General features: G+C 36.5%; 1 protein-coding gene across 1 annotated transcript in view; it reads left to right on the forward strand.

Moving 5' to 3' along the window:
• Positions 1–415: 415 nt before the first annotated feature.
• The window catches only part of LOC149806933 (nucleolar protein 4-like), a 231,661-nt gene continuing 211,986 nt past the window's right edge, over positions 416–20,090 (forward strand). The window contains exon 1 of the mRNA XM_089959904.1: positions 416–916. Coding sequence (XP_089816030.1) covers positions 608–916 — 309 coding nt within the window. The 5' untranslated portion in view covers positions 416–607. The remainder of the gene's footprint in view (positions 917–20,090) is intronic.

The raw sequence follows: 20,090 nt of genomic DNA on the forward strand, positions 1-20,090 counted from the left end.
CAATGATGTTTTGTGCCCCTTGTCGATAAAGGCTGCGGTATTTGCAGTTATTCTGGGTTCGAAGCGCGTTCGTTGTGCTAAAATCCCACTGGTTATCCCAATGCTATCGAAATCTATACGTCGGTAATTACTATTTTCCGTTGACAGGTGTACGATAAATTATCTGTTTAGCGCTCTTCTGTCCCTTTTCCAAATCCCTCCTGCCTGTGTTTCTCACTGGAATCAAATCAAAGCAGGATAATGCATATTAATGAGTATCTAGCGCGCGTGACTTCTTCGATGGGACAGGCGAAATCCGTGGCTCTGATTGGTCGATACCTTTGTCCCAGCAACGTAAACGTACTAATTAGGGCGAGGCGCGTGCTGCTGTATATTTATATCATTCCTGGTAGAGAGTTATTAGGATTTCTGTACATCCTATTCACAAACTCGGAGCAGAGCCCGACTTGGAATAGTGTTTGTCCTAAGTAGTATGTGACACTAACAAAATCTCATTAGACCGTGCTACGAGTGTTCAATCAATAAGACAGTTTCTTACAAAAGAAATCATTCTGGGTCAAAAGTAAATTTATATAGATATCTATATAAAACTAAATCCACTATAACTATGTCTAGTGTAAAGGAAGAGAATGAGACAACAAGTGGAGCTATATCCGAACAAACTAAAAGGGAAATGTATGAAACATTCAATGCCTGGGCTCTTCAAAACTATGGTGACAGCGGAAAGACGAAGACAGTCACACGGAAGAAATATATGCGGATAGTAAACATTCTTACTGGCGAAGAGGAATCTTCCACGGATAACTCAAAATTCAGATTCTGGGTCAAAGCAAAGGGATTCCGTTTAGGACCTGTGAAGGGAGTTAAGAATGGAATCCCTGATCAAAAGGTTCTTTACGTTCCTTCAAAACAAACAGTAAGTCATCTTCATCAACACACGATTGCTTTATTTTTATAAATCGTATTTATAATAGCTATATATCTGTATGTTTGTCTGTCTGTCTGTCTTGAGTATCGCATAAGAGAGTTGGCTATGTTCCTTCAAAACAACCGACAACCCACTTTTTCCAGTTTTCAGTTAACGACTGCTTCTCTTACAGATTTATCTTTCTATCCACTCACCCATTTGTCCATCTGTCTATCCGACTTTCTGTCTACCTGTCAATTACTCTACCTACCTATCTGTCTCTCTGTGTGTCTGCCAATCTATATATTTTTCTCTCTATACCTGCTAATTAAGTATGCATGCATGCATGCATGTATGTATTATGTATGTATGTATGTATGTATGTATGTATGTATGTGGGTGTGTGTCTGTGTGTGTGTATGTATGTATGTATGTATGTATGTATGCATGTATGTATCTACCTTCAAATCTATACATATATTATGCTTGTCATTCTGATGAAATGTGTAAACAAGATTTTATATTTATATGGCAAAAGAGCGATTCCATGGGTATCGCTTATTCTGGCCATTAAATAGTATCTGTCCATGTCGGATTTTTTAATTTACTAACGAAAGGATATAAGACTGGTGGCATTTTGCTCATAATATATTGTATTTATTCTGCAAATTATCGATCGCTTATTGGAGCTGAAAATGAGGAATGTCTCATTATTATACGGAGAGACCACGCCCTGAAATTATCACTAGTAGGTCTGCGTGCATTTTGGAATTTTTACTTCAGGATCAGTTCTGCTTAGAAGAGGGAAAATCAAGTTTGCAAATCTTCCCATTTTATATATCGATTCCAGTTTGATTTTGTGACCCAAGTCTTCTGGGCCTATTAGTTGTGTAGCCAGTCTGCCCTACCTCTACTTTTAGCAGTCCCTTGCTATAGTATCAACCCACCATCTTGGTACCAAGTTGAAACAGTTTTTATAATGTCTACAACCTTTAGTAATGACAACTTTAAAAAAAAGGACCTTTATTCTGAAATAACGTAACTTCTAACCAGCAGCTAGATGCAAGAGCGATCTGTAACAATTGGAACAGCTCATGGTGGACTTTGTGTAAACATATGGTGTATGCTCGATCCTATTTGCTCATCTTGTTTAGAAATATTGTACCTTTGGTGATTCCCAATGCCTCAAGCGTTAGGCCAAAACAGCTGAAACAATATCCTGATCAAATTTTGCACGAACTCTTAACCAACGTAAGACTCCACAAAAGTACATCATCTGTCATAACTGCAGAAAAAATGAATACAATACAGATACAAGAATGATTTCTTTTTGTTTCAAAAAAGTTTATTTCTAAAGATTTTTCATTAACGGACGATGATTTTATAGTGGCGACCTAATTATATATCTTCTGGCAAAATGGGGCGATTATTATATATTCGAATAAATACTCACTTCGTACGTCTCGCTGCCTTTGATTTGTATACAAGTTATTTACGAAAATAACTTTAATAAAAAAGAAATTTAATAAGGCCAAAAACGAAAAAACTAGCAATTATTAAATCAAACAAAAAATAATTTCTGCTGAAATAGTGTTGGCCAAATAAATAAATAAATTTATATACATAGAGTATCAAATATGTGCTTTGATGAGAAGACTTACCACGTGGATTATCAGGTGGTTTCCAATGCAGCTGATATGTTCCTGTTTTTGTTTTAGCCTCTCCGTATGGCAATAGTTTTCTCGAGTGAAATAGATGTCGCATGCTCCGGAAAACCCAAACCTTTGAGCTACTTTTCATCTCTCTCTCTCTCTCTCTCTCTCTCTCTCTCTCTTAAAAGAGCGAAATATTAATCACATGCTTGCAGATAAAAACATCTCCAAGTCGAAATTATATCGGCATCCTCGAAACGTTTTGAGTACAAATTATGAACAAAAGCTTTAAAGCCATTATACAGCATATAGAGTGTATCAAACTTTAGCTTCTAGTGACAGGCATGAACATGAAGATACAGCTGAAGTTTTATTTTATTTTTGTTTAGCTGAAGTTCAGTTCCCTAACCTTGATGTCCCCTGCTGCTTCAATTTTTATTTCGGGGAAGGTCCTACGCTTAAGACGTCTGGATTAATGTTGTCCTTAGATTTATTTGTGGCATAATTATATTTGAACCCCATCAGGAGACAAACTGTTCCGGTATGCCGAACAGATGCTTTAATATTCACTAGCTGAAGTTCAAACTTCCCTCATGTCCAATTACTTTCTCACATCATAACATATCGGAATGCGTACCATTTATAATCTTAATTTATATAAGTATTTATCGAAATCAATGCGTGCCAGTCGTGAGCTAGATATGAATAAACGATTGGCCCATCTAAATTGTTACCACTGGGAAATAACCTAAATTATTCCTCTAATTGCTTCATTTGCATGCGGGCTGTCCCAAGGCTGATAAACTGGTGTCAGATCAAAAGCGTCATCGATGCATTTATATTTTCAAACTGACGAGTTGTAATCGTATCTATATTAGGATCCTGTGTGCGCTTTAAAGGAAACTACATCCCAGCTAAAAGAGAACACCATATAAATAAAAGCTACATGAGGGCGGATATATTCTTGAGTGGCGGATACAATTACTCGTATCGTCCCATCAGTGTAAGGGTTCAACATTCTGTTTGCACTGCAGGCATTAATATCTTATATAAATTTTCACTCTTGTTCATGCATCGTCCTTCGGGAGGGAAAGCTTGGTTTTCCTTGAAAATCAAATATTAGATCAGCTAGTGATAAAAGATGTATCGTTTGCAGGCATTAAGTTATTTTCCATAAGGGGTTTCGCAAACCGTCCCGTACAATAGTTTGGTCCTTAGGGACCCAGAAGGCTAGAATTGAAATGAAATTCACGCTTCGGAAGTCTAAATCTATTAAGCAAGAGTGCGGGCCTGATGCAAAATATTGTTCTGGGAAACCCCGCGGAAAGCCCATCGATTATCTGAGAAATAATGAACTACTAGGACACATTTAGAGAAAAGTAGCACGATACAAGGCTCTGAGCATGGCACTCCAGTACCTGAATGCTTGGAGGGAAAGAACATGTGGATCCCACTGCAATTATCCCAGGCAATGCAACGTCTTTTTGCTGGAATGTGCCTGTATCTGCAGCAAGACTATGGCCAAAGGGGTGGGTGGGTGTCATTATTATTTCCTTCTTCTATTGTACTTTCTATGTACAGATGTTGCAACTACGCATACCATGAAAAGGAATACCGCTACTGACTTGTAAGTTTAGAACAATGCCGGAATAGACGACATTCATTTCATTTCAATTGTAACGACCTCCCCGCCCCCCCCCCCCTCCAAAAAAAGGAAAACCAAACCAAACTACAAACAAACAAAACAACAACTCCTGAAACTCTGCAAAGGTGGGATACTATAGAGACTACTGATATAGTAAGTAAGCGCTTTATTATGTTTTACGCCCAGTAAAGTGTAGAACGCCTACTCATTACTAAAACATATTTATTGAAAAGTGTAACCAATTGTCCAGTACTTACATCTGAAGGTATCGCTCCACCATTCATTAACAAGGCTGTTTTCGGGTTCGTACCTAAGTTCAGAATCTAAAAATACATTTTCTTAAGCCGGTTGTCGTAATGGGAGTATTTTATATAGTAATAGTTGTAAGTGACAGTTTATTTAAAAAGTGACACTCTTGCGCGACTATTGCAGCTTGATAACAAACGATGAAAGTGAATTCAAGGATTAAGTTTCATGAACATACATGCTATGACGTCTAGAAAATAGAAAGAATGAGGGTCGTAATTAAAAAATACATGGATGAGGTACAAAAAAATCAAAATCAAGAAAAAGTTGGTAACCCGACTTAAACTGAGCATAACAAAGAAGGCAAAGAAAACACTGCAACTGTTAGCGTCAAGCTATCTTAAAAACGTAGGAACATAAAATTAAAAACACACTTTTGTTTCTTAATCTATGTAACAAAAACCGAACTTCCCAGAGAATGCAATGAAGGGCTACGTAAGCTCAGCACATTCCCATTTAACGTGAACGACTGAGATGATTTCGATCATTCTACACACCCAGAAGTTTAGCCAGGACATTCTTGTCGGGTGCACTATTCTCTTTACATTGCTCTTGTCCGATACAACATTTTTCTATTTATGTCAATCATTATTGAATGTACCTGAGAAAGATTTTCATATAAAGAAGTACTCGTAATGTCAAGAAATATAACCATCCCCAAATAACAGTAACTAATAAAGAAAGTGAAATAAAGACATCATCAAGTCCTCTAATTAGAATGTTAATAGGTAACTTTTTCCATCCAAAGTATTTCTGGCTAACCATGTGCTATTTTGCCGTATGATATTTTCAAGCCAATCATCACTCAGAACGGTCAGATTCTTATTCTAAAAGTTGTAAGAAACGTTTAGATATTATGACAATATAGTGTGAAAAGCTAAGGTGGTTTGGTACTAATGAGATTGCATAACAACTGAAATGGCCAATCCCACACAATGTTTAGTCTTTCCTTTTTGCCTCTTATGTGCATATATATCAGTAGTTCGATGTGCAATGCACGGATAAAAAGTTGTAGGCGGTTTCTTTTCATCAACATTCAGTAAGTTTTGCTTACGTGTTAAAACCCCATTTCCAGAAGATAAAATCATTTGGTTACCCAGATCTTATCTACATTAATGTATGAAATTCCGAATATCGGTATATTCTAAATATAGGCATGAAATAATCACATAGCCGAAAGCGCATGAAAAAAATCACAGTTCAAAACCCATGAAATGATCACATAGTCCAAAACGCACGATATAATCACATAATCCTAAACGCATGAAATAATCACATAATCCAAAACGCATGAAATAATCACGTTGTCCAAAACGTATGAAATAACTGCATAGTCCAAAACGCATACAATAATCGCAAAGTCCAAAGCGTATGAAATAATCAGTCAAAAGTGCATCAAATAATCGCAAAGTCCATAACGTACAAAATAAAAATATAGTCCAAAATGCATGAAAGAATCGCATAGTCCAAACCATATAAAATAATCATGTAGTCTAAAACGCATGAAATAATCAGTCAAAAATGCATGAAATAATCTCATAGTCCAAAACATATGAAATAATCATATAATCAAAAACGCATGAAATAATCTCATAGTCCAAAACGTATCAGATAAATAGAAATGAGAAATATGACGACAATTATTGTTTATCGCAATTCTATCAACTTCGTGTCTTTTCATGAATTTAAACACAAGTAATGGTGCTTGAGTTATTAAATGTGTTGTTGTATTACTGCTAAAGTTGATCCCGTGGTTTGGGTCGGTGTTTTACAGCATAGCAACACAAGGTAGGTTATTTAATGCCGAAACTTCTAATCACGTGTCATGGGGTTGATGGAATTTGTTCTTGACGAATTTTATGCGGAGTGGAGATGTTCGATTATTTTCTTATTGATATGTTGGAGTCTGCTAAAGAAATAAAGACGCAGGGTAAGATATTACGGAATCTTTAGTAGCTTTCGATCCAGATCTTTAAACTCTAAAAGTGTTTGTCCTGCTGTACAGTAACTCAATATAATTCCTAGCTAGTATAGGACTCATCTACAATTTAGTGTCCTCTAATGTGACCTTTATTTCGGAACACCTTCCTTTTCCCCATCATGCCATCAATATACCGATAAACATCGAGCCCCGGGTCCAACGAATCAGTGTTCAATAACTGAGATACCACGAAAACTATTCTGAACACAGGTACGAATAATCTGTATCCATCTTGCCGGATAAGGCGCTCAGACGGGGATTTCGCAAGCCCAAGTCCACTGTTTTATCACCTCGACGAAGGAGAGTCAAAGAAAATTTCGATCATTTATCCTTTTAGATCACACAAATGAGCTTTATACGAAACGCTTTTACGTGTGTGCAATATTGTTACTGAATATTTTGTATGTGTTAAATAAAACGTGGCTGGAGCTCAAAATATAGATTCTGGTTCGTAAGCATGATCTAACTTCACAAAGCACAGCCTTTGAGGTATAATTTGATTCCAGCAACGATACCTTAGTATAAACATATTATATTATATTATATTATATTATATTATATTATATTATATTATATTTGTGTGTGTGTGTGTGTGTGTGTGTGTGGTCTAGTTAGGTAGCTAGCTGACGAGCAACATCTGTTGTGGCTGACAAGACCCATCGTACAACTAGAATGCCAAAATCTCGGTTACATCTGTCGCACTTTAAGGTGGTGTCTTGAGTTTCCACAAGATGTTTCATCTGATTCTGCGGTATAGTTTATCCTCTGAACATTATAAATTTGACTATCGCATCTCATCTGTCTTTGGTTAATATATATTATCATATAGGTTAGAGAACTGTATTTCATACTCTACAGATTCGAACCCGGGTCCCATCATCATGAGTGTAGAGTACGCTATTTATTCGTATTTATCAATTCTCTCAGTATTGTCAAGTATTCTCCTGCATCGAGACTCCGGTATACGTGTCGTATGTCGACGTCACTGTCAACACCTAGCTCTGATTTGGCCACCATGATACTCTCTATTCACTGGTTCCGTGACTTCTGAGTTGCAAATTAAAAACGAAGTTTTTTGTTTAAATGGATTGTAACAGTGCATAAACCAATTAAACATCGTCAGGCACTTCAGATACATAAATAATAATAATAATAATAATAATAATAATGGGCATATTTGAAGTTTGTTTTGTATAATGAATCAATTGCCTCGCCCACCTACACCCAGCCCTCTAGCAAAAGTGGTACACTTCCAGTGTAAAAACGAAGGTACCACCGCTGTTTACTACGTGGAACCTCTTAGAAAGAAAAAAATCTGGATCTCCCCGTGTAATAACGGATGAATAGAAAATTGAGAATCGGTATTTTCATACTTTAGTAATTGGTAATTTCAAACTTGATACTGCTGCTGTTTCCATTACTGATGGCTTCTGTGGCCTAATTGGTTGAAGCGTCCGCCTCGGATGTAGGAGGTCGCGGGTTCAAACACCGGCCGAGTCATATCAAAGACTTAAAATAATGGTACTAGTAGCTGCCTCGCTTGGCGCTCAGTATTAAGAGGCTAATGTGAGGATTGGTCGACCTGGTGCCAGGATAATGTGACTGGGTGGGACATGATGCAACATGTCTGTGGCATGATGCCCCAGTGTTAGACATCACTTTAAACTGCCTCGGTGCAGACATCGTAACGATAAATTGTTAAGGCTTCGTTAAAATGCAAAGTCACACACACACACACACACACACACACACTACTAATACTTCTACTGCTACTACTAGTAATTGTACCACTGCTGATAATACTACTTCTAACGTGTCTACTAGTACAACCCACACCATTAGGCCTACCACTTCTGCTCGTAGACGTAAGTTATTATCTACGAATGTAGCAGCAAACAGCTACAGCAGAAATACCGATAGTAAAAGTAGTGGTAATACGGTAATGGCAATGAAAGTAGTATCAATTTTACTAATAGCAATACTTGTAGTAGAAGGAAAAGAAATAAAAGAAGAAAAAAAAAATGTAATTAAAGTAGCTGCTGCATTAGTTTAACGTTGCTGAATAATACGACTTCATGTTCCCCACGGAATTTTATCATTCACGTTTCTTACCTGATTTGTTAAAATCAATGCTTCGTTTCCAACCTATTTATTTCTGCGTAATGTATGTTATCTGCACCAGGGTCAATTATGAATTAGGAGAAATTGATCGGAAAGGTGCGGATTTCTTCTTCCCTCACATTCATCAATTTGGCCTCAAGTCCACCAGGCAGCCAATCGTAAGGAAGACGATTTGTCAAAGCAAACATTTTTAAAAAGCAAAACAATCAAAGTTCTATAACACCTTGATCACCACTTGCAAATTATGGAGAAAGATGAAAAGTACGCATGTTCACGTATTTCCGCTTCTTGTGGATTGCTAAAAAGCCTATTTTGTATTGTGCTCTCAGTGCATTCGTTTCGATTGGTTCATATTTAAAAAGTTACAAAACTTAACAATTATTTTCTCCACTAATGTCTGTGATAACCTCAGTCAAACACATTCGATTTAAAAGTGTTTGGACGTTTCACTGCGATTAATGTAAAAGTTAATCATCTTAATTTATTTCAATTTGCTTGCATTTAGTCTGCTTTTACTTTATTTAGTTTTTCACTTCGTCTCTCAGTATGTATGTATGTCCGTATGTATGTATGTATGTATGTATATTGTGGGCATGTCAACATGGTGTATCCCCGGGCAACTAGCTTTATTCCATTGCCCTTGTCCTAATGGGTCATTCGTGTGCTGATGTACCGTCAAACACCAAACGGCTAATGCAATAAAAGTATCCAGAGTAACATGGAAACACTGCATTAAAAAATACGACAAGGTTTATGACACAATTGTGAAACCTCTTTGACGTGGGACTAGATGTGCATTGTTTTTTTTTTTTAAAGTCACAGTTGAGGCATACAGCCGTTTGTTCTTATAAGCACGTGATTAACATTGTCCATGTAGCAATTTTAACAATGAATTGTGCTGCCTTGGTGTAATGGAGTGCCTCGCAAATAATATGTTTCCTTCACTTATAACGTCCGATAGAAGTTACTAAGAATCATGGGCGAAATCCTGTATATAGTGGTTGGCTGGCTCATAACTGCAGGAGCAGGAAGGAAGTCTCTTGAAACGCCCTTCGGCTGCTTCTGATCTGTGAAGACCGGCACACTTACAAAACCTATCCTGTCGCCATCGAGACGGTATCTAAACGTGAATAACTCTGACCGGACCTAAACTAGCCTAGCAATTAGAGGCTTGACAAGGTAGACAATTTTGCATACAAGGCACGCTTTGACATACTCAGAGTTTTCTTGCATGCAGTGCTCATATATTGATGATACACGTCGCAGGAATTATGAAAGCCCAGGCAACATCCTGAAGTCATTTTTCTTCCGTCTTTTCAGTAGTTTGGAGAGATCAATGAAGATGCATCGTTTAAGATCTGTTAGGATGTGTACAGTTTGTCTCCGCAATATAAGTGCTGTATATAGTCAATAAGTACTTTTAATGATGTTTCATTTAATCAAGCAAAAGTTGTGCATGTTGAATCACATGGAGTATTCTGATAAACGAAGGTATAAAAACGCGGGAGTCAACATCAAGGGATAAATGGAGGTGAGATTCAGCAAATAATTTTAGGTTAAAAAATCCGCGAATCGAGCCGATTCATGGACTAGTTTTTGTTATTAAAGCCTAGATATATCCACGTGCAAGGTACTGATTTATAGCGCTTTCATGGGTATTTGAAAAGTTCTGGATATTTGTTGAACTCTTTTGCTTCTTTGATGGTTGCAAATAAAAACTCTTAGTTTTAGTAAACATATAATTGGTTCTCTCTAAATAAAACACTTTTTCAGACTAATTAAAACTACAAGGTACAAAATCACGCTCGGATTTTTCTGACAGATTTGATGTAAAAAATGAAGGTTCTTTATGAAACTGTGCTTATACTTACAAAAAGAAACAAGTTTCAAACTATGTAAACAATAATCAAACATGACAAGCCAACTAATCATTACCTCTTCCACAATATAAAAATGTCCATTGCAAACTTCGATACTTGTTTTGTACATGGCCGATGTCCACTTTATAAAAGTATACCATGTCACTAACTTAATTCAATGCATCCTAGTCTTAGATTTATGCACTTGAGGCTGACTTTATAGCCACACTTTTCATGCCTTATTAACAATTACAATGTATCAGTTTATAGCACTTTGTTTTAGCTTGGCCAGCAGTTACCCACTTTGATTTCATGGAGACCCACATTTCTTCTCCCAACAACAGTAAGGTTTTTTGTTAAAGTTTGGATTTCTTTGCGGTGCGTTTCTCCATACATGTCCTCCTTGATATGCTTCACGCATTGTATTTTATCTGAGAACCGCTTTTGTTGGTGTTATTCTCCATAGCTCCTGGTCTTCTTGAGAAAAGATGCTGTCTGCCTCATTTATTTTGCATAATCCACTCATTCTAGCATGTCAAAGTACCACAAATTGTCCAAGTGGCACCGTAGTGATGTCAGGGATATGTGTTGGGGCTTCTGCTAGTGTCAAATATACGTCGATAATATCAATAAATACATTCCATGCGTCCCAATTTTCGGCCCTTGCTAGCAAAGAACGAGGTCACATCACACCCGGGGAACGCACGAAAGAGTGTTAATACTATTGATTTTCTTGGGCCCAATATCGCTGTACTTTTATGTACTGCAGTGTACCTGTGGTGTCTGCCAGCACCAATAGGATACCCACAACGAGTCACTGGAAAGTTCCGTAAGTTGCACACAATGATGGCAACCTGACTATGACCTTTTTGTGTCCATTGTGTGTTTTGTCGTGTGTTTTCCAGCTTCGAGGGATTTGACATATTCGTCGGACGAATCTAGTGCCATATCAAAGAATGGACGCTTTCTTTTCTGCGACACAAATTGTCATGAGCAGAACTTTTGCTATACAATTGAACCCCAAAATCTTTCTATGTGTGAGGCCAACATGACAAAGGCTGTACGATGTAAAGAACTTTCTCTTGTAATATGTGCTATGTCCCTACCCAGTTTCTGTGTATATTAATATAGCTTTGTCAAGTCTTTCGTGTGGTATCAGGCAACAAGAGCCATCTTACTGCCTTCTGCTAATATTTGCCATCGGGTGTATCACGGAATTCTGCTGCATACTTCCGTACTTTGAAATCAAGTTCAAATATAGATGCATTGTTAGATCACTCAGGACAGACAACCTTGATACAGAACACACACAAATATCTGTACTCTTCTTTCGGCTTGTGGTCAGAAACGGATATTCTAATTTTCACAGAACTTGCTTCGTTGATTTCGTTGTCCCTTCTCTACCTGCTCACTCCAGATTCATCCTACTCATTTTGTTTCTTCATCACTTACGGGATTCTACAAGAAAAGATGATTGGTTGGGCGAATGTATTAGCGTTTCATGCTTTTAATCCATAGCGATGATTTTAGGTTTAACGGCCTGACTAAAACAACTACTCGCAAAATATGAAAACAGTGATCAGAAACCGACTCTAGAGAGAATAATAATGTTTGTGTCGGAAGAAAAGAGCATAGACAACAAATTGTTCCACATAGTCGGACTGTGAAGAGGGTTTTATGTACATTATGCTGAGGTGACTCTACTAGCCTCACTGGACATTAAGGTGTCTCCTAAACATTGCCATACTTTGTGGACCATTACTGTCAGCGCACCGGTGCCTAATATGTCCATCTAATCCGCCATAACATCCGGTGCATAAATCCGCCATCGTGACCGACTTCTGAAGGAGCACAGTTTCCAAACTTGGCAACATCCTCCATATAAATGAATATTGGCTGAATCTCATTCTGTGGTTGAATGTGCAGTTTTCTTATGTATGAACAAAAAACCAAAAATGAAAACATAATGGCAATGAATGAATGTATAACCAGACTAACAAAGTGTGTAGATGTGTATGGAGATTACACTGAAGGAATACACCGACGTATTGTACACTGGTAACAAAAAGCGTTGGTCTCGTTTCAAGATTGAAGAGACGAAGCATGTTGCTCCGCGATTTAGTTGTCGTATGAAATCACAACCTCATATTAAACATAATTTATATTATTTATTTCGTGCATAGCAAGCTGGAACATTGTAAACAAGAGAAAGCAAAAAAAAAAAAAAAAAATAACTGCCCAGGAAACGAAGAAACTCTTCAAAAATGGTTTTTGTGGGTGGGGATGGTGACGCAGTTTTGAAAGAAATAGTAATGTTCTCCACTTCCTTTCTACTCTTGTCGTCATAGTTCACTTACTCGTAAGGTTTCCACGTCTAAAACGTATTGCATCATAACATGAAAGATTTCATGTGCACACAGATATTCACAAAACGATAATCTCATCATGTTTCTTGCATGATTTGCACACGTGTAATTGTTCATACCTTTAATCTTTGTATTTTTATCTCTTTAAAACACCTTCGCTCACATGCTGGCATAACTTGGTTACATTGTCTCCTAAAATGGACCCTTCGTCGCTCACATGCTGGCATAACTTGGTTACATTGTCTCCTAAAATGGACCCTTCGTCGCTCACGTGCTGACATATATTGGTTACATTGGCTTCATCTATCTTAACCTGACTTGCTGATATTTCCACAAACTGCAATCTTTTATTGCTGTTTTATCATTTGGCGAGATGCTACGATAGACCATATATATGATCATTCTACGCTAGAAGCTTTTTGATTTTGTCAATATGAAATGAAAAATATTGTAAAAGTTCATTAACTCATAATAAAAGGCATGAAAATCAAGTAGACATAAGCAATATTTTAAAACCGGTTTCCCATTTAAAACTGGCAGGCAAGAACAAATATATGTACTCTTTTATTTGTTTCTTTTTAAATTGGACAAAATAAATATTTTAAAATCCCTTTAGTCCGTTAAAAAAGTCCCCCTGCTGATTATAACAAGTGTTTTAATAATAAGAATTTTATCCCTGTACAGTTTGATATGTTTAATCGATCACGTCAGTCCATCCATCGGTGTCTGCGGTGACCACACGTTCATACGTGTGTCAGAGCATCAAGCAGGTTTGTTTCTATCATCGACTAGGTCTACACAGATTGACGAAGGATGATTATGTTTCGTATGACGGTTTATGTGGATGAGTGCATGTCATTGGTATGGATCCACTTTAGGGGTAAGACAGATGGTCAGTGTATTGGTAAGCACACGATTTTGCGATCTTAACTTGCACTTTTGGAGGATGTTGCAATGGCTCCTATCTCTTGTTGAATTTGTAGGGAAATAACTTTAATTTATACGTACAACATTCAACCATATTCTACTTGAGGTTAATAATTAACTTTGTTTATTTTTTTAATTTAAGTTTCGTCATAGTTGGACTGGTGTACCTTATCTGGTTTGGTTGAGGTTATTTTTTGAACATATGAATCCTGTAGGTAACGAATGTAATTTGCCTATAGAATTTCATGATAAAATGATTGTTGCAGAATACATATGAGACCGCAAACATGTAATATTTCATGGCAAAGGTCAAATCCGTCACATAAACCATAATCTGGGCAAAGTCTATAAATTGTTATAACTCTTTTATCATACAGCAATATATAGTCCGAATTAGGATATTAAACCTCCGGCGTATGATTTATGGATTAAAAATATATAGGCGAAAACGAGCACTAGAATCAGCTTTGACTAGTGCCGATCCCACCTGAATCTCTTCATCAAAGTAATATAATAGGACGATGTTTCCATATGATAGTCCCGTTTCCATGGTAGCAGTTTGCTGTGAACAGCAGATTCCTATAACGAGCAGCAGAAAATGATTGCCTATTTGATGTCTAGTTACTAGTGGGTCCCAGCCAGGTAAAAGAAGACGAAATCATAAGATATGACGCTCGAATTTAGATGTGAGCTAGTTCATTTTGCATTGTGACAACCTATACCTCAGCAAGTGTGGCGGCAATATATCTGACTGTCTGTCTGTCTGTCTCTCTCTCTCTCTCTCTCTCTCTCTCTCTCTATATATATATATATATATATATATATATATATATATAGAGAGAGAGAGAGAGAGAGAGAGAGAGAGAGAGAGAGATGCAGTCAGACAGATTGCTGTCACACTTGTTTAAATGGGGCTAACAGCTGCCTCCCTTGACGCTCAGCATTAAGAGGTTAGTGTTAGGACTGGTCGGCCTGGTGTCCTGATAATGTGACTGGGTGGAACATCATGCTACATTTCTGCGGCATGATGCCCCAGTGCTAGACATTACTATAAACTGTCATACTGCAGACATCATAGCAGTATGACTGAAAAATTGTTTAAGCTGATTTAAATATCCAAATCACACACACACACACACACACACACACATTTAGCGTTGATCATTATTTATTGTGCTTGAAATACTCATGCGTCAATATAAAATAATTTTCTTTCTTTCTTTCTTTATTTCATAAGAAAAACGCAGTGTTCCACATAAAAGATGTTGCAGACTCGACTTTTCTGCCACTTTGTATTTCCATGCATGATTTTTTTGCTGTGCATTAAGTGCAGTCTTTTTCCGTGTATAAAGTGTATCTAAATGCAACACGCAGAGCCCAGACCGCTTATCGCAATATGATGCAGCAGCGGGTTGTACATTTTCTCTTTTTAAAATAAGAGGACCGGGCAGTATCGACCCATATCTTTCGGCCCATCATGCGACGATAGTTCTTACTCTGTCCGCAATTAGGGACGAATACAGTACATGCTCACACGATTTTAACTTCATTACTGATACGAAAGTTAAAAACATAAAATGTCCAAGGGGCATATTATTTTTAGGAAATGGCGTCGTACAGCCACATCTATTTACACAGAAGGAGAATATGTTTCAAAAGAAAGGGATTATATATTGCACCATCTAATTATACGGATTGTATATTAATACCAGCATGCCTTGGATTTTTTCTTTTCTTGGAAACCTTGAAAATTATCTCATTTTAAGCACACAGTCATAAATATGCGTCTGATAAGGTTGCTTGCTTTGTAGGTTTATAGCTGCACTCTCAGAACTTTATTCTGACAACTTCATGCCGACTAAATGAGATCTATTTACTTTTTCAAAGAACACACAGAGGCTGCCGACCTGGATTGAAATGAGTGGGTATCGAACCCACTACACTTGAATTACAAGCCCGACTCTAGCATCTGAGATACTGCTGCTCTCAATCTGATAAAGTGGCTTGAGCATGACATAACAAGTGATTAGTTTATTGCAAACAAACAAAATCTGGGTATCGGCTGGAAATTTCGATGAATCTGTGTCCTTCAATTTATGAATTTAAACGCAGAATGTAATAATAACACGTTGTTGTAGAATTTATGAAAGTAAACTACTTGTGAGAAATATCATGCAACTGGTTTTATTTATAATTTGCTTACAAGCACATATCAAAAGATGCATTTTTCTTGAAATAGCAATTTGATTTTCTTGTTTAATACTGAATTATCCATTCTGACGCCACACTAAACGTATCAAACACCAGGTGTGTAACGTTTATGTAGTGGTTCTCGACACGCGAGACAGTCAGCGTACTGCTGGGTCCCACGTGACAAAAACAACGCAGTAGCCTGACTTTCCCTAACATAACCTGACCGACTTCGGCTGACTACAGAAATGTGTTGCAATGCAGCATGTAAGGGTTTCTTTTTGTTGTTGTTATTATTGTTAAAGTTTTAAAGTAACAAAACAAGTTGTTGCTTTCTCCACGAGGTTTATCGAAAGGTATGAAGATCGTTTTTACGAGATAACTCATCAGCGCTAAATAAACTATTTGACGGGTTGTTGCAGTTTATGTAATATTGCTTTGTTTAAGGGTAGTTATCGAAATCGGTCTATTTCACTTCAAACTTCCGGTTGATAAAATTCGTACAGTATACACTGTGGATAATTTGTAAGCTTATATACGATAAGAGAACTTGCTATTAATGATTACAAAATAATATCAGTAAACAGTTTCATCCAAATGTTAAAAGTACATATTCGGGACTGAAACAAAATAATGGCAGATCGTCATAGAGCAAGTAAAAGAATGGGGAGGGGCTGTGGCTCGGTGTAAGTAAACAACATATTTTGCATACAGCAAGCGATATATACTAATCTATTCAACCACGCATCCCTACATCTATCTATCTATCTATATATCTATCTATCTATCTAATATCTATCTATCTATTGTTTGTTTGTTTGTTCGCTCGTTCTCTCGTTTGTCTCATTTCTTTTCAAGATAGCTTGACTCGTCAGCTCCTATCCATAAAATGGTTTCTATTCAATTTATATTTGTGTAATTTCACCACTCCACATACACTGGGAAAATATATAAAATTTATTTGCCAGTGAAGAACAAACCGCATTTACTGAAATCATTTTTCTTCCTCAGTTTTAACATCCATCATGGTGAGCTAAGTAAGAGAGAGAGAGAGAGAGAGAGAGAGAGAGAGAGAGAGAGAGAGAGAGAGAGAGAGAGAGATTGATGAACTTATGTATCATTTTTTGTATTAAAAAAATCCCTATCCTACTGCATTTTCCATTATATCCGCCTTTGAAATGACAATATTGGATTCCGCGCTCAGGTGCTTTAAGCACATCTGAAGAGAAATTAGAAGCATCAAATATAATTAGAAGAGATTGTCTTTTGAATAACAGGTAGGGCATAAATCACTCCCAAGACAGTCGATATAAGGAGGTCGAGCTTTCAAAGATATGCCAATTACAGAAAATCCGAAACTGATTAATGTTCTGTACCAATTTTCAAAATAATGTTTCCAGAGAAAGAGAGGGAGAGAGAGAGGGAGTTTCATAGAAACATGGTTTCATTATTGCACCCTTTCTAGATGGTATTGCGAATGTATAAGATTTGTGCGCTTTAAACTACAATTAAGACGGTAAAACCTCTGTTTAAGTTCACATTTGATAGAATTATAAAACAAATTGTATCATTAACTTTTCTGGAGGTTAAAGAGTAGCTACATGTACTCAATATACCTACTTATCTACCTACTTATTCACATAAATAATAATAATAATAATAATAATAATAATAATGAGGATTTTGTATAGCGCCTAATCTTTAAAAGCTCTAAGCGCTTTACAACATTAGACAACACCTATAAGATAAAAAACATAATAATATTATTACAAAAACAAACACCATGAAATTAGAAAAACATTTAAAGATAAAAAACATGCTGAGAATATTTAAGGTAGGAAAAAATATTAGGTCTTTAAGTTTGTTCTTGCAGTCGAAATAAGTGAGTTTTGAGAGCCCTCTTACATACATACATACATAGGATCTCAAATGAGTAATGATTTAATATTGAATCCTTGGCGAGCAAAAGCTGGACGTTATTTAACGAGTTTCATAAATGTAATATTAAATCATTACCCAGTTGAGATTATTTTTATCACATAGATTTTATTTCATTAGAAATTATTTAGATAGGAAAAAAAGAATACAAATTTTCGTTCATTCTGACAGACGCTTACCTTTCATGTTGCTGTGCGTAAAAATGATCCCAAACAAAGTTGAAATAGTAGAAGCAGACTTTTGCTAACTATAAATAAAAGAATAATCGTCTGTGTAAATATGATGTGGTTGGATAAAGTTCTGTTAGTTGGGGAGACCGGTTTATGTTTACATTTTTCTGTGAACAAAGGTGAGTTTATTTACTTCTGTAAGTTCACATTTAAACCACACTTGTATATAAAGTGGATTCCATGCTACAGATATGCTGCCCTTTCACCCCCACCCCAGCTATCAACTGAGCAATACCTGTAGTTTTAATTGTTGTTATTGTTCTTGTCTTGGGGTTTTTAGCAATTTTTCATGTTTTGATATGTTATACTTGACATAACAAACCCCTGTAGAGGTAATTTGGCCATATTGAAACAGACGAGACCATTTTACCCCAATTACCTTTCGCGAGTCGAATAAAAAATAGCGACCAAAAATGTTCATTCAAAGCGAAGATTCCACAAGGCGGGGTTTACAAAGTTTTCACATGATCGCAGGCAATCAGTGAAGAGGATACTGCTCAATGATGTCATGGTCTTATTTGGACCAATCAGAATCACATAAAGTGATATGCTAACATGTGGTAATATAAAAAAATATGAAACTGCACATGCTATAGGAAAACTGTACCGATTATGTGACATACATACATACATACATACATACATACACAAATGCATATACATTATAACTACGTTTATCAGAGACTCATTTATCCGGAATTTTGGTTTACTATTACATCCATTAAAGCTACAGATTTTGTATAACCCAGGGTCATTCACTGGGATTCCTATTTACTATGTATGTCCTTTAAAGGTATATACTTTAGTATAACCCAGACCCATGCATCGAATTCCAATTTTTTAAACATATGATTGTGAGTAGTCTGCAAAATGTGTATAACTGGTTTGGAATTTTTATCCTTCCACAAGTTGCCAGGTTTGGTTGAGTGGATGTTGGTTTGGAATTTTCATCCTTCCACAAGTTGCCAGGTTTGGCTGAATGGGTGTTGGTTTGGAATTTTCATCCACTCCTAGATTGCTAAGCTAGGTTGGGTGGGTGTTTGTTTGGAATTTTCATCCATCCCCAGATTTCTAAACCTGGGTTGGGTGGGTGTTGGGATATTGAACCATTTTTTTATTATGAGGGTTGATGTTGTCATAACTTTGAAAAGTGTGATGATGATGATGATGATGATGATGATGATGATGATAATGATGATGAAATGGTGATGATGATGATGATGATGATGAAATGGTGATGATGATTAGTAGTAGTAGTAGTAGTAATAGTATTGTTGGTAGTGTTCATGTCGATGTTGTAGTCCCAAAGATACATCGACCCTACAAATGCTACCTAATATTTATTTGAGTGTTTTATTTTTCACTACATAAACTGAATAACAGGTAGTAATTGTCTCTTCTTTGTACTTGGATTTGGATAAATGAAGCGGAAAATTGTACTGCAGACCAGCATTAGTAATTAGAAGAGGGCTCGCCTTGCAAGGATAATATGTAATTTTCACCATATGTCATTAAAGGTACCGGTACAGTTACATCCTTTTTATTTATTCATTTATACAATAATTCCTAGATATTTATTTTTAACGTTACTCAAACCTCTTTATAATGACTGTGATAATGATAGTTTTTAACTGACTATCATGATGCCAAAAATATTGTCATAGTTTTACGATGTTTGCGCATAGTTCACCCAAACGTTTTGTGACTGTTTTATTTGAGCATTTTATATTATTAACTTGATGAATATGTGTAATTGTTTTCAAAAATGTTTAAGGAAAGAAAAAATATAATTTGTTTTCACTCTGTAATGGTCATTAGCGAACCGTAACAATCAAACAAAGGGAGCTAATTCAGTGTAAGTTATTATCTTCAAAATTTCAAGTTGCTGCATTAAAAACTGAGCATTCTGAGAATTCAAGAACTAGAGACAATTCTGATTATTTTTTTCGCATAAACCCTTGTACTTCT

This window comes from Sinohyriopsis cumingii, chromosome 1 (genome assembly GCF_028554795.1).
Source record: "Sinohyriopsis cumingii isolate HCF-2022 chromosome 1, ASM2855479v2, whole genome shotgun sequence".
Classification (NCBI taxonomy): Eukaryota; Metazoa; Mollusca; class Bivalvia; order Unionida; family Unionidae; genus Sinohyriopsis; species Sinohyriopsis cumingii.